Source organism: Osmerus mordax, chromosome 21 (genome assembly GCF_038355195.1).
Source record: "Osmerus mordax isolate fOsmMor3 chromosome 21, fOsmMor3.pri, whole genome shotgun sequence".
Lineage (NCBI taxonomy): Eukaryota > Metazoa > Chordata > Actinopteri > Osmeriformes > Osmeridae > Osmerus > Osmerus mordax.
Genome location: NC_090070.1, coordinates 5,524,704 through 5,549,347, shown reverse-complemented (window position 1 = coordinate 5,549,347; position 24,644 = coordinate 5,524,704). Strand labels below are relative to the sequence as shown.

The 24,644-nt window shown below is 43.2% G+C and overlaps 3 protein-coding genes across 4 annotated transcripts; 2 read left to right on the top strand and 1 right to left on the bottom strand.

Moving 5' to 3' along the window:
* The first annotated feature begins 3,138 nt into the window (after positions 1 to 3,138).
* LOC136965044 (galectin-related protein B-like) lies at positions 3,139 to 5,355 on the top strand. The gene is made up of 5 exons (XM_067259028.1): positions 3,139 to 3,245; positions 3,720 to 3,797; positions 3,904 to 3,992; positions 4,245 to 4,428; positions 4,657 to 5,355. Exons 1-5 carry the CDS (start codon positions 3,213 to 3,215, stop codon positions 4,798 to 4,800), a joined length of 528 nt encoding a protein of 175 aa, XP_067115129.1. The 5' UTR covers positions 3,139 to 3,212; the 3' UTR covers positions 4,801 to 5,355.
* Positions 5,356 to 5,794: 439 nt separating this feature from the next.
* On the top strand, positions 5,795 to 13,953 carry aftpha (aftiphilin a). 2 transcript variants are annotated; one of them, XM_067259675.1, is made up of 9 exons: positions 5,795 to 5,942; positions 7,503 to 9,226; positions 9,666 to 9,826; positions 10,054 to 10,180; positions 10,535 to 10,591; positions 11,020 to 11,142; positions 11,487 to 11,547; positions 12,964 to 13,087; positions 13,608 to 13,953. In XM_067259675.1, exons 2-9 carry the CDS (start codon positions 7,544 to 7,546, stop codon positions 13,750 to 13,752), a joined length of 2,481 nt encoding a protein of 826 aa, XP_067115776.1. In that variant the 5' UTR covers positions 5,795 to 5,942; positions 7,503 to 7,543; the 3' UTR covers positions 13,753 to 13,953. The 2 variants fall into 2 exon arrangements, with proteins under 2 accessions (XP_067115776.1, XP_067115774.1); XM_067259673.1 differs by having other exon boundaries at positions 11,484 to 11,547.
* Positions 13,954 to 15,411: 1,458 nt separating this feature from the next.
* LOC136965316 (SERTA domain-containing protein 2-like) lies at positions 15,412 to 22,892 on the bottom strand. The gene is made up of 2 exons (XM_067259421.1): positions 22,700 to 22,892; positions 15,412 to 18,071 (listed from the first exon to the last, which is right to left on the bottom strand). Exon 2 carries the CDS (start codon positions 18,065 to 18,067, stop codon positions 17,042 to 17,044), a length of 1,026 nt encoding a protein of 341 aa, XP_067115522.1. The 5' UTR covers positions 18,068 to 18,071; positions 22,700 to 22,892; the 3' UTR covers positions 15,412 to 17,041.
* Between the last annotated feature and the right edge of the window lie 1,752 nt (positions 22,893 to 24,644).

Genomic DNA, 24,644 nt, shown 5'->3' with positions numbered 1-24,644 from the left:
AGTAGCATGTGTGCTCTGGTCGCTCTCTCGCTCGCTCTCTCTCTCTCTCTCTCTCTCACACACACACACACACACACACACACACACACACACACACACACACACACTTACACACATGCCAAGCGCCGCAAACTGGGTTACGTCATTAAACACTTCGAAACGCTCTATGGGTTTTGTAGTTCGTTAGTCTTGTAAACGCACGTGTGCGCAAATAAATAATACAATCGAAAGTTGTTGTGAACGCAGATGAACAGGTCCTTTTATTTCATTTGTGTGAGTTAAGTTAAGCTACATCAGCATTTAGATATTTTATAAACTCTCAAGGCACACTGATCTGCGTAGTTCAGTTTATTCGCGTGCACACCCTTTCACATAACTGCGCACCTAGCGTTTCTACATTTCATTTCAAGATAAAAAAAAAAAAAGTATAAGCGCTCTGCACACCCAGTCCACAAACCTGAAGGAGGTGATCACTGCGTGTGAATCATAAAAACACATAGGCCTAGCTATCCAATAGCAACAGCGCATAGTTTAGTTCTTAGGTCGTGTTCTCTTGGTTCTTCTTTTGGTCCGGACCAAAAAATAAAAGTATAGGCTACATTTAGTCCAGGCTCGCTTAGGGTTCATTGTTAACACCGAACCTAAAAACATAAGGCATAAGGATAAGGTCGCAACCTGATTGGACAGCTTTTATGGTTCATTTGGAAGTGGACCGAGACACTAGGCTACTTTTCAAGCAATCTAGAGCATAGACATGTATATATGTCTATGGTCTAGAGGTCCGATTGTTTGGTGGACACCAAGGTTCGGGTGGCAATGTTCACACTTGTTCAAATGAACCGCACTAACAGAGCAATATCGCACCAGAGTTTGTTTTAATTTAACCAAACCTGTGAACACACCCTTAAGAACATAATCCAGCGCTGGCTCCATGGTATTAGGCTACGTAATAACAATTTTGTGAACTGCTAAGACTAGCAAATACTGAATTTCCAGACCGCCAAATGTTTGGACCGTTCCATGTCTGGTGTTGTCATGCAGCCATGGAGACTGTAACTATGAACAGTGTTATGTTTACGCAGTTTAAACTCTCCCAAATTTGGAAGGCACAAATAACATCTCCATAGTAGCCCATTCCTCAGTCTATGAGTGTGTGAATGCGTGTGTATGAGGGTTTGTGTTCTGTGAGTGCGGATTGTGAATGTGGGTGTGTCACAAAAGGCAAGAGAGATAGGGAAGTTCCTTGTGCTTGAACATATCCTGTGTCTGCTGTAGGCCTAAAAACAAAAAACAAGGTGTTCTAATGGTCTAAGTTCCCAATAGTTCATTTTTGAACAGCACAGTTGGAATGGATGGGGGAGGAAAACTAATGCAGACAATAGCTGCATAATATGCTTTTTTGCATAGTCATCCCAGTGAATCCACCGAACAATAACCTCTTCATGGGGCTATGTGGGTTGAAATTGTATTGTGTGGGTGATGACAGCTTTGTTGAGTTAAAGGAAAGGGGAAAAAAGTAGGTTATGACACAATTCGAACAGGATGATGCTGATGTTTAATAACCTGTTCTGGATGTCCTTTCAACGTACTCTTACTAATGCTCAAGTTGCAGAGGGAGAGTTCTGTGTTTAATGGTTCTTACTAACACTAACTGCTTATTGACACAGCATCACTGGGACACAAAGATGAAAAACTGTAGCCTAGCCTACTTATACATACATTTCTAACAAAATTGACAAAAAGTGAATTAATATCAATTCCAGATATGCTTTGTCAGAAAGGGAAATTACCACGCACAGCTTTGGTTAAGAACCAATATGTTTGACTGTCAAATCCGTTTATTGAATGACCAGCCAAAAACCTGTGTCATTTATGACCCAAAATTGAAACGTTATCAAAAGTGACTTTGAGACTGCGACAGCCTTTTTAAAGTAACCAAATACAGTATGTTGTGTTCTTTGTTTGTCATTGCTATCTGAATCTTTATCTTGTTATGTGCAGATACAATCTTCAGAGTATTGATTGACTGATTCATCTGATTATAACTCAGCCCCGTTGCCTTTTTATTTTCTTTCTTTCTCATCTCTTTCTTGGTCTGTAAGACTGCCTGTCTCTCTCTCTTTCTCTCTCTTTCTATCAGCCAGGTGCTCTTGTTATCTGATATCTTATCTATGGCTCGTCAAGGTCATTGGATACAGTGGCCATCTAAGATGAGGTGGTCAGAAGGACGTTTCGCTCTGCATGTGTTTAGTATACAAGTGTGATCCAATGCCATTTGTCCAAGGTTACACCTGCACTATATTGTGTTTGTTTAGGGTTGTCATTGCTAAATTATAAAGGCCTACTTGTATGGTTTGGAGGATAAATGAGACAAGCACATTTATAATTAATGCAGGCATAACTGTGTGCGAATGTACTGCATGGGGCCAGGATGTCGTAATTAACAAATAGTTCCATCTAGTGTTCTTTTAGTAAAATAGCACAGACCAATATAAGTCAAAACAGAGACGATTAGGCCCTGATATTTCAGATATTTTCAATATAGCAACTACGGTTATAGGCTAGGCTACTTACTCAGAGAAAGGCCTACAGGGATCTTTCCTAAATATTAATTAATTCAGTAGTCCCATTAATTAAATTCTTATACCGAAACTCTGTTATTATTTCAATTATTTCACGTAGGCTATAGCCTAATTAATTTGCACTCCATTCCTCTTTTTGATGGGGTGCGACAATATAAAAATTGTAATTAATGAGTTTGCAAGGTTTCCTCTAATAAATTGTTTAACAACATAAATATTTTTTCGAAATAATTTTAGTTTCCTTTGTTTTCTTTTATGCTTTGCAATAATGGCTTCCTCTTTCGCTTGTAGTCAAATTGTTCCTAAATTATGGCCGGGGCTGGAGGTCAAGGCCCCTCTACACAGTAATTTACGGAGAAAAAAATACAAAATAAAGAGAACTAGTTATAGGAGGACTCGACGAGGATTAAAATTTTTGACTGCGTCAGCACTTGGAGTAGAAGTGGGTAGCAGGCAAGACACTGACTCCTTTCGCAATTCTATACCAAATTCCAGCATCACATTGCCGACACACCTTCCTACCTGGGCTAGCAAGCTGCGCTTAAACATAGGCTATCTGAAGAGACCGACAGGAGCGCAAACTCGTTGAGCGCAGCTCAGCTGAGCAATTAGCCTATTCACTTGGTCAAGATGGCGGAAGGGTTTACAGTAAAGGACACAAATGTAAGTAAGTCATATTTGTTTAAACATATTCCATGTTATTCAAATAGCTGATACATTTGTTAAAGGTTTCAATTACAACTGTCTAATACTTAATCAGGTGCCTTGGAACTCATGGGCTCAAAACAAAAGTCACCGATGAGACAAAGCTACTTTGACACTAATTTTCAGTGGAATGTGGTCCAACTTAGTACAACTACCTCCCGTCATTATTCCGTTAGGCTATGGCTCAGGACATCATGTGGATATGTAGCTAGAATAGCTTGCAAAGGTTGTTACAGATGATGCAGCTTTGCGTTTATCCATTTGAAAAACATCAAAGATGCTTTGACTCAGTGTATTGTCTCAGCTGTAAAAAGTGCTTTCCACCCAATGCAACAAATATTTTAGTTTCCATTAGGCTTATAACTATCTAAACATCAATAAGTTGGCTAACTAATGTTGTATTCATACTTTCTTGTATTCTTCTCCAAAAAGAATAATGTATCTGATGACCATTCTCACAGAAGTAACGTGGATAAATGCAGACCTATTTCTCCTGATAAACATTTTCTGGTAAGAATATGATGAGAAAATCCTGGTAAGATATCTACTCTGTATTTAGAAAATAGGTTATAAGGAATACATTAAAAATGTGTGTGTGTGATATGTCTGTGCCTAGTCGGTTCCTTTCAGAGGTTGTGTCAGAGGTGGAATGAGGCCAGGGAAGAAAATCATTGTAATGGGAATTGTGGATCCTCACCCCAACAAGTAGGTCTAACTCATTATCAGATACGAACAGTAGGCTATTGTCATGATATGAATATACCTCGTTTTACTAGCGCTATTGATTCTCAAGCAGTCCAGATAGAAGGAAGTTATGGCAGGCTTTTAAGATTAAATCCCTGTACAGTTACTACTATATACTACTAATACATAAATATATGAGCGAGAATATAGGTTGTGCCTTGTTTACACCTTGCACACCCAATAATAACCCACTTACCTTGTGTGGGTCTTCAGGTTTGTCATCAGTTTAACATGCGGCTGTGGCACAGCAGAGGACATGGCCGCTAACGTGGCACTGGAGCTCTGCGCCAGGTTCAAGGACCACCAGTTTCTGCGCCAGGCCCGCGTCTCAGGCACCTGGGGAGACACTGAGAGGCTCATCCCCTACTTCCCTTTCATTGGGGATCAGCCATTCCGGGTACAAACACTTCTTTGTGGCCTTTGTTACATCACTGTTTCCGAATCCTGTAATAAACGGGAGAGGAGTAAACGAGTTAGAACAAAGATCTTTGATAACATTAAAGTGACATTATTTTTTTACATGGAAGTAGTTGCGGAAACCCAAACTGCCAGATTAACTGTTTTCAGAGGATTTATTAGAAGCCAAAGACAGAATGACTTTAAACTTTATCTTCTCTAACCTCAGATCGAGATCCATTGTGAACAGCTGCGATTCCGTATATTCGTGGATGGACACCAGCTCTTTGACTTTTACCACAGAGTGCCAAAACTCCCTGAAATCGACACATTATGGATCAAGGGGAGTGTTAGAATTACCAAACTGGGTTGAAACAGAAAAAGAAATTCAGCATTGAATGGACCTCACTAGAGTGAAGATCCTGCAAGCAATGTTTTCCTATGCATCTTGAGATAAAACAAAACGAAAAAATACACAAACTTCAACAACAAATAGCCTTTCCAACAGCATTGAATCATGCTGCTAATTATGTGTGATTTTGTTTATTCAGAATGGCCTTGAGTTCACAAGGCTTGGACAGAAAGTACAAACAAAAAATGTCCGACCAGATCATCCATTTTTAAATACTGGTGCTCTTGTCTGTAATTGTGTCTGTGTTATGCCTTAATGCAATTACTGGTCAAATGAGACTTAATCAATGTATGTATTTTCATGAATAAGTAAGCAACTGTGATAACATGTTGATGACTAACAATGGACAGTCAGAAAATAGTGGTAGGTAAACAGTTGAATTAGTGGTAAACACCAACAAAATATAGTGTGACTTTGATATGATATATCACTGGGTGTTTTTCCTCAATGTTTATTTATTAGATAAATAAGTGACGGTTATGGGGCTTGTCCCATCAATCTCTTGGTCTTATTTTAACTGTATTAAATAGTTATGTGTAATTCAGTGGTCTTCACTGCTTAATCGCTACTTCTTAACTGATGATAATGAATAGGATTTTGAGCTGTATCAGTTACGTTAAGAATGCAGGTAAGTAGCTTGTTTAAGCATTTGGCAATAATTATTGTGGACCAGATTGCAGCAACCTGAATGAAATTGATTACATGAATGAAGACACTGACCTGCAAAAGGTGACGTTGATTTGATTAATGATGATTCAAAAGAGTTGGAAATCTCTCCTTATAGTATGATCTTTAGACCACTCTGGTACTCTTCAGGACATACAATCCATTGCAATTTCTGAACGAAAAAGGCTTGCCTTGTCTCATGCCTCGCAAGCAGTGGGCGAGTCCTGACTGCCTGCCACACCAAAGCTCTTGTTGCATGCTGGGTAATATTCGACGAGAGAAAGCAAAGTAGGATCATCATAACCGGCTGACTCAACAATAGTTTTGTCTTTAATGCAAACCGTTTCCCAACTTAATGTGTCGCTGGCTATGATCTACATTCTATAGCAAGTGTCTACTTCATGTGAGCCATGAAAATGAAGCGTCAAGATATTAAGGTATGATTAATTGTGTGTTTGTGTGCAGTAACAAACCCGGATACACAGCCTGAAAGCTAGCTACTAGCTAACGTTACTGGGCTGCAGACTTGGTAATGCAGCTAGCACTAGCATTGGATAGCTAAGAAAGTGTATAATCCTTTCTAAGAAAAATAACGACATCATTTGTTGCAGGCTTAATTAATGAAATTGACATTGTAACCATAGACTGACGACCTCTCTAGCTGAAGCCAACTGTGTGGTGAGCGGGCAATGATGACCTGTGTTGTGTTTCTGCTAGCAGTAGCAGTAATAATAGCTGTAGCTAGTAGGTTTCAGCCAGACTAGCTGTCCTCGCCCAATCCTGGCTGGGCTGGAGTTGGATCTTTAAGGTGTTTTCCGTGGCCTAGCTGGTAAGCAAGCTAGCCAGTTCAGTCTAGCTTGCGAGCTAGCTAGCTCTAACGGTACTGTAGTACCCGGTTTCATTTATGGTGAGCATAATAATAGTGAGATCATGTTATAATAATATATGATTATTTAGGTATCTACATCTACATTTAAATGCCTGGTTAGATTAAGGTAATAAGTGCGAATGCACACCACAGAATGCTAGGTAGTAGCTTTCCCTAGCTAGCAAAAGCCAGCTATTTAGCTCTAGCTAGCTACTGTCTGAACTGAAACTGTCAAACATGACAACAAACTGACAGGAGCCCGTGACCATTGGCCTTACTTTGAAGACTAATTATAGCCAAGCTAGCTAACATACCAAGTGGTGGCACAAAAGCTGATGGATAAGTGTTTAATCGTTCTTGTTTTTTACTAGCACCTGTTAAGGATTTGAATTCTTCATGTATGTCAGGAAACATATGGTGGTAATTGCGATATCAGCAACCTTTAAACGTTGATTTGTTTTTCTTCTCCAAAACGTAGCCTAGTTGGTAATGTTGCACTTACAAAATATATCAAGCTCCATAGTCCTTAGTATTTAGGATCAAAAGTGGAACATTGGAATTTGCATGAATAGGCACAGAGAATGTACACTATAATATTCCTCTATGGGGTAAATTCAATCACCCCATATTAACGGATGCATGTGATTTTATTCAGAAAACCCTAAACCTTAGTTTCTCTGCTTTAAACCAGTTAGAGTGGATCACTTTTCTGTTAGGTCTAGCTTGATTATTAGTTATTACAAGTTGTTACAAGTTTTCTACTTCCCTCTTAGCACTTGATTACTGTTCATTTGAAAACAATATGTCCACTTTAAGTCCAGAGTGCATCAGTAATTTAATTTGAGTTAAGCCCTTAGCAACACAACAGACAGGGGTAATAGGTAAGGCCCAAAGGTACCATCAAGAGACCTCTGCTCTTCCAAAACCTCTCAGATTGCAATGGATTAGTCGTTGGTATAGCATTTTGTATCAGTATCTTTATTGTATTCCAAGAATTAACCTGTCAAATTGTGTATTTTTATTTTTTATTGCATTTCCAAGTTCGGTAAGGGAATTAAAGACATTTTTGCTTCTAGGTGTTCTCCATCATATGAACACTAACACAAGTGTATTCTCCCTCTCTTCACAGCGGGACTTGTAACCTCAAGGACGTGTGATTGCTTCAGGACCATGGAGCCAGATGTGATACGTATGTACTCATCTTCTCCACCCCCTATGGAGGACGGCGCCGAAGAAGAAGACGATGAGTTTGGTGACTTTGGTGGTTTTTCCGGTGTCCCCAACAGTGTCAGCTTCACAGAGTTTGACACCCCAGCTACCTTCAACCAGAACCAAGCCTTGACCGCCACCTCGCCGCCCGAGCTCCTTAACAACGGAGGTGTGGTTGCAATCTCTAACCTTAGCTGTGGTTCTGTAAGTCGGGGTCCTGCAGAAGACCTCTCAAAGACCAATGGGGTTGCGCCGGGAGGGGATGGCAGTCCTTCTGACCGAACTGTCAACACTGAGGACCTGAAAAGGCTTGCTGACCACTCGCAACCCAACCATCACTCGAATTCTCTGGACCTTGACAGGAATACCCTAACTGACAACAAACCTTCGGATTGCAATGGCGGTGTCATGGAAGTCCTAACAAATGGCTTTGCCTCTTTCGAAGTGCAGGAAATCCCCTTCTCCTCACAGCATGCTGTCCACCCTCACCAGAAAGGAACCTCCACAGAGAGTCCAGACGAGTGCCCTCCTAGCCCGGAAGAAGATGATTTTGCAGATTTTGCTGCTTTTTCTAATGCAGACATTCAAGGACACCTCAGCCAGTCGACCAACCTGAGTGAAAACACGGATTGCACAGAGGGGGGTGATTGTCTAGCAGAAGGGGCCTACCGACGGAATTCAAACGTGGGGCAGGAGAGTGGTTCCGAGGACATCGTCAGGGACGGCCACGTAACCAACGCAAACACTCCGGGGCCTGATTCCGTTTCTCATCCTGCCGTGGCCCCTGACAGACTGAGCAATGGGGACGGGGGCTTTCACACGGACGGTAACACTGAAGATAGGGACGTAGCCTTTGCACCAGAGCCCTCAAGCTCAGAGGCACTTTGCACTAGGGAACCTGTTGCCCAGAATGGCATGGGTTCCGAAGGGTCAGGCGAGGCACTTATCGAGGAGAACGGAGTTTCGCCAGACACTGGTGGAGACGGGGAAGGAGAGCAAGCGGACGAGAAGGGTTCCGGAAACGAGACCGAAACGGAGACGGAGACGTCGTTCGGACGTCCGCTGTCGACCGAAGCCCTAGAGGAGTACGGGGACATGAGCACTACAGGTTCAGTACCGTCACCACCCCTGCAGGAGGAGATGGCCACCCCCGTCGGCCACAGTCAACTGGCCGAGGACGACGAAGACTTTGGAGACTTCGGGGACGTGGGCTCGTTTGGCGGACAGGGTTTTGCTGATTTCGAACAGCCCGAGACACAAGAAGACGGTGTTTCGACTGGCTCGAACGCTGTACCCGCGCAGGAACTGGGGGACGATGAGGACTTTGGAGATTTCGATAGCCCCCAAAACCCTTCCGTCGACAAGGACACGGAGGACAGGGAGGAGTTCACCGATTTCCCCGGCAGCGACAGTTTTGCCGATTTTAGCTCGGCCGCTGTCGCCGCGGACACTGACGCAGACGCTGGCTGGAATGCCTTTCACGAGCCAGAACAAGGTCAAGGGGAGGGAGACTCCTGGGCTGCGTTTGGGGGGGAACAGAGTGCCGAGCCGTCGGAGAAGAGCGAGGACGAGTGGCAAGAGAGCGGAGCTGGGACATCTTTTCCATCCGTCAGGGATGACACCAGTAGAAGAGAGAGTCTGTCGGTGAGTTTTTTGGCTTGCATAGCTGGAATGCTTTTGAGCAAAACTGGGAGACTGTCTTCCTTTCCACTGAAGCTGAGGTTTCATGTAGCTTTAATCAACCATCCTTGCTCCTGGGTGCTCGAAAGGAATTTCTGACACACTTGATGACGTTTATAACCGAAGTAGAGTGCCAACACCTGCCCCCCTCCACCCCTTTCCCTCCCTTAGGAATTTGAACTGGCAGGGTATTCCACACCCTCAAGTAGATTAAACAATTTCTCTTTATCATTGAAATACACGTTTGGTCACTTCACTGAAAGCAGTGTCAGTTGCTGCTAGTTGCGTTAGCCTCCATCCTCGCTAATCATCGTGGAAATATGATCATATTGGGGCTACGGGAGAGGACAAATGTGTCAAATCTCAGAAAGGACCAAATGCTGTGTGCCTGTTCCATCATTAGGCATCGTTGTCCTGCCGGCTGGAGAAGCTCTTTCAGGCCACCTTCCCAGAGACACCTGTCCCTCAGGTGGGGGAGGAGGTGCTCTCCCTGAAAACCCGTCTGGAGCCCCCTGAGAGGTTACAGCAGGAGGAGGATGGGAAGGGCAGCGCCACAGATAACAGGTGAGCGAGATCTTTCCCGCGAGCCACGTCGCGGGTAGCCACGTTAAACATAGTGATATCATCTTTGTCCAGAGCACAGCATCATGCGATTTTGTGTAGTGTCGAAGTTGTGACTTTGTGCAAGGGGTATGACGTAGTTGTAGTCGGGGTCATCACGTTGGCGATATTGACTAGTCCTCCATCGCATTGGAATCCCGACAAATCCGATTTCCGTCCCGCGTCCGCAGGGGATTGTGGGACGTGTGGAGGCAGCTGCAGGACATCCACAATTCCTTCGGCCTGAGGCACCAGTGGGGGGGCTCCCACAGCAACAAAACCCTGCTCTGCTCTCTGGGCATTGACACCAGGAACATTGTGAGTTGTGCTGGCAGTCATCAGATTCACTCTCTCCGCCCTTCCTGTGACCTTGTTTAATTTATGAATGTCTCAGCATTGGCGGGCAGCCCAAAACTATTCTGAAAGGACATCTTAATATCAGTCATCAGTGTAAGTTGTAACTTATCAGTTATACGAGAAGAGCATTGTTTTAATCTCCTGTTTGTCCAAAGAAATCCTTGCAACTGTGGGCTTTTTTTAGGGTCCTTTCGATTTAAAACACCAACTCTGTTGGGATACATCAAAGAGTCGCTAAGGTTATGGTTAGTGACAGGTTATTGATAATTATTAGCAATGTGTACTGTAACTTTTTCTTTTTTGTTTCCTCCACAGTTGTTCACAGGTCAGAAGAAGCAGCCAGTGATCGTCCCCATGTATGCTGCCAGCCTGGTGAGTTGAACCCTGTGTCTAGACTCTCTCTGCTCGGAACTGAAAGACAAAACCAAGGGGTCAATTAATGAGTTATTGATCTCAAAACGTGAACTTTAGTAACTGACAATAACGGCATGTTAAGCCTGACTATGAATTGTTTGTTTTCCCACTTTTGCAGTAGGACACATATTCAGTAACCGTATGTTATATAATGCTCAATTACATATATATCTCGCGGATGGAACCGTTTTTAAATTACATTACTTTTCTTCAGCCGGCCTCATACTTAGTGTGTTAACACCAGTGGTGCATGGCATGATTTGTGTCTGCTAACATTTCGGCATGAATAAAATAAATGACAATTATTATTTTTTTGGTCCTCCCCACTCCCTAACCCCTTTTTAATACCCTGATTTTTAAACCCCGTCTTTCTCTATAAACCATAGGGCATGCTGGAACCCACCAAAGAACCTGTGAAACCCATTTCGGCCGCTGAGATGATTGCGTCCATAGCACAAGCGCCTCCAGTGGCCCCTGAGATAAGCACCTGTCCCCCGGATACAGCGCAGGTAGCCCAAACGATCGAAGGTCCCGCTGTTGAGGAAGATATTTGAGTTAACCTGCCCAAGTCATGCATATTATAATTGTTGATCCATGATTACATATAAATGACGGTTAAGTGAAGGAAGTTACAATGTGTAAATACAGTATATTCTTTTCACAGAGTAACCGTTTACAATAGTTTTGACAGCACATTCTATGTGAGGCTTAGCTACATCTTGAAATGGATTTATAGTGGAAATCAGATTTGTACAATACCCTGCGCATATATAAGTCGATGATTAGCTGTGTTCCATAACCGAGGGCTCGCCACCTTCCTCTCAGCCAACGCCCATTCCCCTCTTGTCAGCAGGAAACACTCCCGCCCGTCCAGTTTGACTGGAGCAGCAGTGGCCTTACTAACCCCCTGGATGGTAGGTCCCTCCCCTCGAACCACCTCCACAACCCAATGCCTTGAAGGTTTCCCCCCAGGCTCCCGACAGGAGTCCGACCAGTCTATTCTCTTCACCACTCCTTTATTTTCTTTCTGTGCTGGCTTTTTCTTTATCTTCATAGCATAGTCATTTACTAGTCTCCATTTTGTTGTCACTCCCTATGCCTGTAAGTCACTGTAACTCAAGGTAAAGATAATAAATGTCAAGTGGAGTGCTTGATGAAATTGTTCTAAAGAGACTAATCAAAGAGACCAATTAAAAATGAGAAGTGATTGTGATTAAAACCAAGGGTGACTTTTGATGAAGTATTGCCTACATTTTAATTCGTAATTTAAGGTGATTTTTGGCATCAGTCCTTTGAGTTGATTGATGTTATTATTCATCTATGAATTTGACATCGCCACCATTCATCAAACCATTTTCTTATGACTGCATTGAAAGCAGCTGCTTCCCCAAACCAAATCTCATTCCCTCTACCTTTCTCTAACTTGAACTTGTCAAATATCGAAAACCTCTTCATGACATACAATGCAATACAAATCACCATTCGTTCTTTTTACCATCCACGGCGGATCACCAATCCCCCCCCCCCCCCCCCCCCCAAAAAAAAACATCTTCCAGAACTCACTTTTGTAATTAACAAGGCTCCATTTCACGCCACTTGGTTAACACCTCTTTAAACTCCCCTTACAACTAATGACAAGCAGCATGTCTTCATGTGCGTCTCTTCTCTGACTCTTCTCCGTTTGTTAACCCTCTCCCGCCTCGGCCCGCCATGTTGAATGTCAAGCGAGCGGAGGCTCCTCTCTGCTCAACCTCGATTTCTTTGGGCCTGTGGAGGACTCTGGCTCTAGCGGCTCCACCACCATCCCAGGTCAGCAGCACAGGATTCTCTTTCCTGGCAGCCGGGGTCAAATACATGGATGACATAACGTGTAAATACCTGAAAGTATTTGAGGTGCGTGAGGGTCTGTCACACGCATACAGATTTTTCTGGACAGTTCCGATTGGGTAAACCGAGCACCTAAAATATTTCAAAGTATTTGCAAGTTGTATTTGAGCCGGGTCAGAAGTCCCTTCCTCTTCTCTACTGTTTCTCTTGTTAATGATGAATGTTTTTTCAATTGACTGACTTCTTTTGCCTGCTTTTTATTTTTTACAAAATCAAGCCCATTCTGTTTTTATCGGTTGGTCTAACAGATGGAATAAGAAAATGCATGGATGACGGGCTGGCATGATTGATCATGAGGCTTTCAGTAGCCAACTAATTTAATCCTGAGCAATTTAACAGTTTGGGAATTTAATCAAAGTTGCTTTTAACAAGTTATTTTATCTGCTCAAATGTTTTTTTTAATTACATTTAGTGAGTTTGTATGTGTGTGTTTGCTTGAAAAGGAGTTGACCCGGAGCTGTATGAGTTGACCACGGCCAAAATGGATCCCAGTGGCTCTGGAAGCCGAGTGGCAGATGCCTTTGCCCGCCTTATGTCCACCATGGATAAAACCAGCACCTCAACAAGGTGGGTGTCCGTTAGAATAGCAAAACGTTACGGTAGACAAAGAGAGAAATGAACAGCACTCACAAATTCCAGACATGTCCAATCAATGGTCTGAAATGTACAATTGATTTGATTGGTTGTCTAATACCTCACATTTGCTGTCCAAGTATCTCAGACTTTGCATATGGGATATGCAGTGGTAGCTTAGGTGTGGGTTTTTTTTATCGACCAAAAGAAAAGGGGTCAGGCATAGTTTTTGTATGGCCAAAACAAATGCCCTATCTTTACGCTGAGATGTTGTAACACTAGATGGAGCCTTTTTTCAAAATCCACAATTTTGCACCCCCTAACTATAACTACTATTATTTATATTATACTACTACATTTACATTGAGCTGGAGGGCCAAAGTCCAGCCTATACTATCTCAGCCTGTAAGCCCAGATAACTTATCTATTTAACATGGCCATAACATCATCTCTTGCATCAAGAAGAAATGGTTTAGAAGCACAGGTCAACAATCTTGTTTTCTTTTCTCAACAGAAAACCCCGGAAAGAGGAGAACTTGAGTGAGGAGGCGGCGAAGGTGATTGCGTGTCTGCCTGACCTGTCCTTCATGCAGGCCAAGGTCCTGATGTTCCCCACCACGCTTACACCCCTGGGCTGCTCAGAACCCACGTCGGACTGACCCCCCCCCCCCCCCTCAAAACTCCCCCAATAGCCCTCCTCCTCTCCTCCATCACCACCATGTCGCTTCCTGTCGTTTGCTCTTTGACTTTACGGTGGCCATCATCGTTTACCCGTCGTTCCTTTTTCTCAATTTTTTTTTCTATTTCAGTCGATTTTTAATAATTCTTTTTTTAATCACGTGAAACATTTACCCATTGTCCATCAATATGGGAAATGGGTTTGTCAGACCTGGAACAGGCCAAGCCTGTGAGCAAGCTGCATTAATAGTAGGAGTGAAGATATTATTTACAGAGATGTTAGTTTGTTTGTTAATTTATAGATCAAGGTCCTAGAAAAGGTGTATCATTTATAATAGGAGAATCAATGTGTATATAATCAGGGACTATTAGAGATTTTTCGTTATTCTTTTGTGCTGGGAGTGTATACATGTTTGTCTTTGTGTGGAAAATGAAACACTGGTTTAAGTTCTTCAAGCAAAGGTCAAATAAATTAAAATGGAATATATACAACTTATATACTTATACAAATATAAATATATATATATATATAAATACATAGATATATAATGACTTGAAACCACACTGCCTGCAAAATCCAGCTGAATGTTTTCCCCATTGTGTTAATAGCCTTAGTTTTTCTTTTGTCATTTTACATAGGGCCTAGATTTTTAACCCTTATTTCTTAACCTAAGGCTAAAATACGCTGTTGTTCCAGTACACCCGTTAGTTACTTGTGATTCAATCGTACCCTCCCATCACCAGTCATTCGACAAGTATGAAATTGGCAGTTGGCTGTATTGTGTGTTTGTAGTTTTCTTTTATAATCAATTTTTGTTTCCCTTTTTCCTTTTCTTAATTTCTTTTGGGGGGGTGAAAAGATGTTTATGGTTTTAACCACTGACAAAAAACACTGAACGAATTCTGACATCAGTAGCTGATTGGAGGTAGACGTACATCATAAGGGAATTATGGGACCAATTTCTGCTTCCATGTGTTCAGTTACAGTTACAGTTATGAAGTGCTTTTTGTGGTTTCGCTGTCATTGTCTATTCCCTTTTCTTTATTTCTCTTGCTATTTGTTATGTTGTACCACTCAATCTGTTCCCAGGAGGATTTTGCACATTGTAAAGATGAAATGGATGTAATCATAGTTCACTGTGGCTTTAGACTGTGTACAGTAAAACTATGGACTGTAAAATGTATGGGAAAATTCCTATGGAAAAAATGAATCACGTGATGAGCCTGTAAAAAGGTTAACATGCATGCCCGGGTTCTTTTCAGACTAAGTGTGTAAATTTACTTTTAGTGTACACAAGAAATTAAAATAATTTAAGAGAAATACGGCATTGTTGTCATTGCATTAGACTATGTATAGCAGCTATGCATTTCTGGTTTCTCCCCTCTTACATCTTTAAAGGGGTCATACAATGATTTTATAGGGTATTTCACACTGTTTCTTAAGGTCTCCGAATAGGGTATGTAACATTGGTTGGGCTGAAAATGGCCGGGTGCTGTTCTATGCGCCCTAATGCAACCCTGTGAAATAGCCCTAAAATGAAACTAGAGGTTTTCTCCCTTTTATGGTATGCTCATGAATATTTAGATGAGCTGTGCAATGATTGGTTAGTTTACGTCAACTCGTGTTTTTTTGAAAACCACCCATTTTACAGCGGCAGTTTCAAATTGTGAGATTTGCATAGGAAAGAGGTGTCAATGGACTTTGAGGTTCACTATGTCCATTTAACCCACCAAACTGTCGTTATTCAACTATGACAAGGTAAACTCGGTTTTGCATTCAATGACTCCTTTCAAAGTGTCTGGGACACTTTCACAAAAACATCTACATAACAAACAGGTGGAGTTGGCAACAATTCCCTCCGGGAACTCAACATGGGGAAATTCAGTGGTGTGGTAAAGTTATACCATACTTAAAATAATACTATCACTGTGCTATGAAATACATGTTTTGGTAATGTAGTACAGTGTGAACTTGGCAAAATCAAAGGATCGGGAGAATGGTTGCATTTGCACCTCCACAGGAGTAATACTACAACACACATTCCTTCTTTTCAATTTATTGTAGAAAATAAAACTACAAAAGTGTAATTGCATCAAGGTAGTATGCACATTGTACATAATTTTTTTTTGACAAATGAATATATGTTGCATAGAACAAGGCACAGATTCAAAGTCAGCGGTAAAGCCCAAGAATTCCTGATTTCTCTCCCACATAAGAAAATGTTCCACAGCATGTCATTACACACACACACTATACTCTTGTCTATATTTCTAGATGAATACGTTCCATGTTCTGTACAATCCAAAAATGTTAGTGTCATGTTAGAATAAATATATGTACACTGTAAATGCAAGGTAATAAATAACTTCATAATACTTCAAATAAAATTAATGAACCATTTGTAATTTCTTGGCGGCAATTCTGAACTGTAAAAAATGAGACTAGTGTAGAAATCCTATTTTGATCAAATTCCAATCAATTAAAAACATAAGGCATAGACTGACAACCGTGTCAAAAGTTCAGTTAAATAATAGAACTTTTAAAATAATTGATGGATAAAATGTAGACAACAGCATTCAGTGTTAAAGTAACACTTCAACAAGCAAGATAGAGAATTCAGTCAGACATTTTGCATCGTATCAACTAATAACATCTATTTCTGAGTAAATATTCGTAAAATATTTTCTAAGTTATGACAAATGTCTTTAGCCTGTTGAAATGACAACATTGAAGTATTTAAGCCATATTGCAAAATGTATTAACCAATTCAAACATTAAGCGGCCTTAAGCACATGCTTGCAGTGCATTAAGTGCGTTAAAACTGGCTTGGTTTAACTGAAGCGCTACAAGGTTATAATGCATACTGCATATGCAAAAACACCCTCCCTTAGCCTAGAATTTTGGATGCAACTGCTCGATAAGAAATACTGCATTCCCAAAGTAAGCTGTATTTGTATGCATTGTGGAAACAAAAGTCGCTGAGAAACTGAAAGCACTCTGAAGGGTGAAGGGACTCTGACACTCCAAGGCACTCAGACAGTAATAAAAAATGCGTTCCATACATTCAAAATCTGTTTTTCATTCTGGAAAGCAAGCTTGTTGTTTTGCATGCACAGTGTAGTCCAAAAAAAAAGAAAAAAGACTCAAGATGATGACATATTTTGTTTTTACAATTTACGGACATGAGTATAAAACTGTACAGGGGGGAGGGATTATTTTTTTTAATAACCTTTAAAGGTGACATTTGTTTTGGTGTATCAAACTGTCACTCAAGACCCCACCAGCACTTCCATGATGTGGTCCAGCTCAGCGAGGTCCATTTTGAACGTCTGGTTTTGGGACAGAGGGGAGGGCGAACTCCCCCCTCCCCCACCAAAGGTAGATATGGTCTTGACAAGGTCATCTGTAGTCACCACGGGGGCCATTTTGGAGTTCGGGGCTGAACCGCCGGGGTTGAAGTCATACATGGAGGTGTCGATGTCCGTGAACAGAATGTCGTCCAGGGCAAAGTCTGTGAGGAAGGCCCCGGAGGAGGACGATGTGTCTGTATTGCTGGGTGGAAGGGGCTCGGCGGCTTTCACAGCGCTGCCTTCCTCCTGCATAAGCGGGTTCGGATCCCGAGGGCTCAGGGCTTTCCCCTCATCCTTCATGTTTGTTCCCGCGGACGGTACCCGGGTAGTCTGTGAGGGAGCAGAGGGAGAGGGGAGGGAGGGGGAGGTAGCGGAGGTTGTCAACGAGGTCGGACACAGCTCCTCGATCTCTTCCAAGGCCGAGGCAAAGCTGTCTTTGGGCGACGGCAGGGGCGGCGGCCTGGGAGAGGAGTGGGGGTGGAGGCCGGGGTGGGGCGAGGACGGCGGCAAGGCGAAAAACAGAGGCGGGTCGTCCTCCAGGAGCGAGGCCGGGGTCAGGCAGGAGTCGAGCGGTGACAGGCCGGGCAGCGATGAGGAGAGGACGCCGAAGGGCGAGTGTGGGGCTTCGTGATAGCCTTCGTCCTCCTCCATGGCGGCGCTCTGCGTGGCGGGCGCTACGGAGAAGAACAGCGCCCTCAGGCCGCCCTCCTCCTTGAACTCGTCGTGGATGCGGCGGATCATGTTGTTGATCAGGACACGGCGCTTGAGGCCCGGTTCGGCCGCTGTCCGTGGCCCGTACAGCTTCATCAGGGAAATGTTGAGGACGGTCTGCCGCTGGAGGGTGTAGGACGCCCTAGAGGGTACACCACCCCCCGCTGCCAGAACATCCCTGCCGTCCTCCAACTCATCCTCTTCCAGTTTGCGCTTCACACCGTTACCCAACATATATCTGTGGGCCAGAAAGGAGCATCGTCAGTCAAATATATAGTTAGATACAATAATCATTTACTCGTAACCATGGAAAAGAAATATCTACAGTACATACACTACAGTGCTGTACATTTCCCCTTATTTGGAAAGTTTGCATTTTGTGACTTTTTGGATCCAAGTTATGATTGGGATCTGGAAGGGAATATGCCATCCCAGGATAATGTGTACAAAAATAAAGGCTGCATGTTATGAAATTAACAGTGAAGTCAACAAAATTTGACAAATAGGACCTAACCCCATGTCTGATTTACAGCTGCTTTCTAGACATCAACAAACTATTGACATTGATATTGTCACTGACACTTTATTATCAAAATGTTCTTTTAGATAAGACAGTATGTGACAGTATGTGACACAAGTCAAGTTACATTTCAAGTTGTCATTTACAGGAACCTCAAGAGTTTTCCACAAGTGAGACGCTACCGAGACAACTGATAGGAAAGAGATCTTGACAGTTCAACACGAGGCTCAAGGAGAAAAGCCCCTTTGTTCACGCGCCCTTTTCGGTAAAAACAGCTTTAGTGGAACTAAAACATCTAACGTTCCTCATACCGCGGCATACAAGTTTCCTGGAAGTCGGGCCCGTTTCCTTCAAAAACACAAGTGACAAGAAGTGACTGTGGAGCAGGCGCAGCCGCTGACACTGCGTGTGTGGGTGTGTTGGGGGGTGGGGGGAATTGAGAGGTGGGTTTGAACATCAGCTGACCGGCTCCCGTGTGAGGTGGAGTCAGCTGACTTCGTGGGTGGCAGACTCCGACACAGTCCCCCCCCCCCTGACTCAATCAGAACACAGGACACATGTCAGCACAGGAAATGTTCGGCTTCCGTCCAAACGATGGGAGCGCTTGGATCGACACGCCGCCTCAAAGTTGATGGTCAAATATGGGTATATTCAAGACACCAGTGCCACCAGAGGTGGACTGTCTAATGTAAGGTGAAAAGGGGAAAACATTGCTCAATGGATTATTATATCTTATTTCCTCCAAAAAACACCATAAAGATTCCATACATCACATCATACATCTTGCCTCCTGGAACCTTTTAACTGTGGGGTTAAAACTGTCTGTGATTTATCACTCTCATTTTATGTCAAGTGTCCTCAGGCAAAGAAAGGAGGGAAATCCACAGTAAAGATAGTAAAAGATAATACTCCAATGCACAACCCACAAGACCGTACACTAGGCCAAGCTAAACTGTCACCTAAGATGGAGTACACCTCTCCTGGAGAGCTTTGTTTCAGCCATGTGTAATTCTATCCCACTGCACAAACTGAGCAGCCTGTCAGAGGTTTGCCTCTTGACTGGTTGGGCAATGTGCTGCCATTGTGAAAGCCAGAGAAAAAGACAAGATTCGGGATTCCTGTTTCCTAAGCCTATTTTTCTTCTGCTGCATACCTATATCTCAGTGTGAACGTGTGTGTGTGTGTGTGTGTGTGTGTGTGAGAGAAAAAGAGACAATTTGAAAGCCTCACTCACACACTGATCTTGGACTCTGAATACTGTGAGCACAGCACACCAAATACCCCTAGGCCACACACAGACACACACACACACAGGAAGTGCAAGCGCTGCCGGGGCAAGCTCCACGCTCGCCTGTTACCATGACGAACATGGTCAGCTGGGAATCCAGAGAGCCAGTGAGGGAGGGAGGGAGGGAGGGAGGGAGGACAGATGAGAGAAGGAGGGGGAGGGGGGGAGAGCTGGAGTAGAGACGCAAGAAAGAACAAATTGTTTCTCCATTCCGCCTGCTATAGCTGGTGCCGCAGCTTAGGGATGAGAGTGAAGGTGAGTGCGAGTTCTGCACGCGCGTGAGAGGAGCAGTGTGTGTTCACACGGCGTGGGCTACACTGTGCGGTAGACGTCTTGACAAAAATACGGGACATATCTTCCATGTACCTCCCCCATCCCAAAGCATTATTCATCCACCCCCCCCCTCCTCCCTCCCCACCCCCCCTCCGCTCACTCATTCTTTTCACACGTGGGGCCCTTCGAGGTTGCCATCTGCTGACACTGTCTGAGGATGGGCGATGGGTGGGGAGATAGAAGGATGGATGGAGATAATAGAGTGGACTGGGCTAACAAAGAAAGTGAGGATGGGAACGTGAAAGAGAGAGTGATACAGAGAGAGACAGAAAGAGACAGAAAGAGACAGACAGACAGAAAGAGAGAGAGGGAAAGGGAAAAATCTGATTGGGGTTAAGACAGCCATTGGCTGTCCATAGGGCGAAAGGCTGCAACGGCATCAGAGCTGAGGAGGCCACATACCTTTCTTTTGACCAAAACAATAAGGAATGGTGTCCGATTACAACACCATTACTGCAACATGGCGAGTCCCCTGCCCCATCTCCATGCTCTGCTCAGGGCCTCATCCAGCTTAGAGCAATGGCACTCGCACGCCTCTTTCAAATGTCCCTGTGTGAACTCCCTCGAACCCCTGGAACGGGTGTCTTCTCACACGCCGCAATATCAATAATCCTCCGTTAACACAGCACGTCTGGAGTGCTCCGTTGGAACGCTGAAGGATGGTGAAGTGTCATTTGATTCTCCTCCAAAAGGAGGTTGGAGCGCTAGGAGAAGGCCGTATCCCCACCCATCCCTTGCCCTGCAGGCCTTGTCACCAAGAATAGGTGGCCTGTAGATCTCTTTCATCAAAGACGAAGAAATTGTTTGTGGCACATTTACTAAGCAATTCTGGCACCTCGCAGCACACAGCCGTGCAGCACGGTCTGAGAATTAGTCATCAGCGCTTAATAGTTGTTTTCCCACACTACCTGCATGTAGGCTTTTAGCAAGCCTTTTATTTTTGTTTTAAATGTGCCCCAAGGTTCCTGGGAGAGGATAATCCATACCAGTTAAAGAAGACAAGGATCACTGTTAGGCTCTGGTCATGCGAGAAACCACAGTCAGAAGCCAGGCAGACTGGCATTAGGTTGTGTTTGCCCAGGTTTCTACTGCAAGCAAGTGGGTGCTTGTAGACCTGATTTATTGGGACTTGTTTGTGAGATGGTGAGTTAGTTTGATTGATTGCAGAAAGGAGGGGCTTTCAGAGCCAATTTGTCTGAAATGTTTAGGTGAACTTCCTTTCTTGTCTTTAAGAAATGAAAATAGGAACAAACACTGTTTACTGGAAACTGGGGCAGCCAGCATTGGGTTCAAGGAAGGTGGACTTTAGTCACTAAAAGTGAATGCTTCAGTTTTAATAGGCTTTCCTTCCCCTTAGCTAAGAGTTACTGTATATTGTTATTTGGCCATTTTTGTAATGTTCCATTGACAATGTCAGTAATTAACAATAATTTCCTAATTTCAGATCAGATTACTAATGTCTTCAGTCTGCATGCGTTGCTATTTCTTGCAGCAGGTCTGACATTGTTTAAAGACGCCATATTTCCAAAGATTAAAATTGAATTTTACAAAAGTCTAAGGAAAAGGCACTTTTCAAGTCAATAGTTCCTATAAGAATGCAGGATCCACAGTTGTTTTGCTGTAAGGCATGTCAAATTGTTTGAGAATGCATACAAAGCTTATGTAAACCTTTATTTTTGTGGGTTTTAAGTTCCCTAACTTTCAGCCTTATACTTTCGCTTCCAGAATCCATGGCTCATTAAAAAAAATTAAGACGACCCATACTGCAATACTCCAAACGTAACAAGTCTGTCAATATCTTACAACTATGACACATTGTGGACAAGTCTCAAATGTGAAGAAAAAAAAACATCCCCCAGCCTTACCTTACATAATTCTCACAAAGTAGCAATTGTACTAAGACCCACATGGACGTCAGTTCTCACTGAACAAAGTTGCACTGGTGATAAGCCCCTCCTATTCCTCGTTTAAATGGCACCAACAAGTTATCATGTCGTTGTTGTAGGCCAACATGAGTCCATTATGAAAACCGAAACTACGGTGTGCGTGGGTGTCACCATTGTCACCCCGTCAGAAAAAAATACTTCCAGTGAACAGGAATGATTAAGGCTGTGAGTAGACAAATACAGTAATTCACACAAATACCCATCTGCACTTGTAGCCTACATCCATTATTAACTTCTGGCTTAGTATGCATGTCTTAGGGGACGGTTTCGAATTTTTGGAGAAGGCAAGCTTAATCATCTCAATACATGAACTGCTGGTGACCCATCTCGAAACCTGTCAGAGCAGCTGCCCCCGACCTCCAAAGCCAAACGCCACAGATATGGGCTGTGATGGGGGCGCCATAGCCTACTCACCGCCACCTGCCACAAAGTACTCAAACGTTCACTCTCTGAACTGGGGGCCATGCATAACAAAATGTTTCGAAATGAGAAAACTGCGGGCGCACAGATGTGTGTAAATGTTTAAACAGTGTAATAATGTGTCATTGTGCCCAATATCTGTGAAACCTGACAAAAGCAGCGCTTGTGCAGTTACACGAATGCTCAAGACAAGAGCCCAGCGATAGAATGCGACAAAATATTTTTGTTTATTGAGAAACAAAATCCAATGTGTTAACTTCTTCAAATATAGGCGACCTGAACATATATAACATCTCGTTATGGCGAACTATGTTTCATTCGAGTGAACAGTAGCACAAGCAGTGAAATCATTAACTTACCACATGTACTTCCAGCAAGGGATTCAAATCCGGCATTGGGGTCAATGTGACGCCAAGAACATATATATGGAAAGGAAAGATGGACATCGAACTCTTCCTGTCTCTCTACACTTGCATTATCCTCAATGTTCTCCAGACAGTCGCGGATCTTGACACAATGGCGAGCTACCGGAGGCCGAGGAGATCAGTCACCGACCACCACCGTTCACAGAACAGCAGGCACTGAGTATGACGTAAAGTGAAGTTACGTTCTCAACCGACTGTGCTTACTTCGATAAGATCCGCCTCTTCTTCACTTACAAAAATATTTCCTTAAGCATTAAATTTGCTTGGAATCCTTCGTTGCTTAATCTCAAATTAGTGTAAAATCTTTAGAACGTATATTTCCAAACATATGAAACCTGTAATTCAGCACAATCGTTTGTCATCAAGGCTTCCTTACGAGTAGGCTATTCTACCAACAACACCCACTGTAAGTGTGCAACCACAAATATGCAAAGCATCCAAGCAATTTAACTTTGGACATCTTGGTATTAAATAATCACGCTCTCTTTGTCAGTTTGAAGCCTTATATGCTTTAAGAATGACCATATTGTAATTTACAAGATGCCTGTGTAGCACCTTAATCCAGGCATCAAAATCTATATTTAAACTAATTTACTAAAATCATTACTAAACATGGCTATAGAAAAAGGTCCATTCTTCCTCTATGGTGACAGACTTGCCTTGTAAACCACAAAATATCAGGAGACATCCTATGTCTAATATCATTTCTCTAGTCAGAATCATTCAACATTGCATATTTGTAAGTGTTTTTTTTTATTTTTTAAATTTCTTAGAGACAATGGAAGCTAATACAGAATGAAATGCCATTCAAAAGGACTGGTTACAGGTATAAAAAAAAACAATTTATGGGGACACTTTTCAGTTTGGAAAGAATGACGTGATAATCCTGCTCCATTCTCAGGCAGCTGTTCAGTAGTATGGTGGTTACCCCCAAGTTAGGCCGAGCATGACATAATTGCCACCAGATGGCAGGAATAAAAAGCAGTGGATTTTCCAACACCAGCCAGCAGCTGATTCCCCTCACAGAGGTAAGAGATGTGGTGATTCCATCGGTGACCAAGGATACACATCATCCACAGCTCTTGAGGCATCCCATATGGCAAAAGATACAAGATCCTAACCCATAAGATATAGCGTGCAATACAGTTTATGATAGAAACTGTTGGGAATTCCCTGAGGTCTAAGTCATGCTGGATGGAAAACTGTTTGATTACTAAGGTTGTTCGTTTTGCTTGTGCAGAGTAACAAGAAAGTACCACCAAATCCCTAGGCCAGAAGTGTTTATCTTTTGCAACTATTGTGCAATCGGAGCTTGTCTTACAAACTGTGCTTTGATAATTACCCCTTCTAATTCAACACAGTGAAGGACACCAGCTGAGGTGACAATGCCAGACACTGGTGGAAAGAAGCAACAGCCAGGTCTGAATCCTCTGTCTCGTTGGCAGGGGCGAGAGAGAGGGCATTGGGGTTGCCACAGCCAGAGCCTCTCTCCTATTTTTGGGCCTGGCACCGGTTCAGATAGACAGTTCTGCTGGGGCTCGCGTGGTCATGGTCACCTTCTCATGTTTCACCATCCATCCACAGACCTGAGACTGAACAGAGGGGCTTTAGGACCATAACTCAGGCCCAATCAGAGGTCCCACTGCAGGAAATGGACATCTTGTTACGCGTGGCTTGTAATTACGCATGGAAACAACTTTATAGGCTTGAGTGAGCAATGGAGGTCTCGGGGATACCTCTGAATCGACCAATCCGAGAGCAATTGAATCAAAACTACTTTGGTGGTACCCAACTGGACTGGAGGAACGGGGAGACAAAAACCAAGCCGTGGAGTGTGATTTGTTGTACTATTAAGCAACTGGAAGCAATTTTAGTGAAG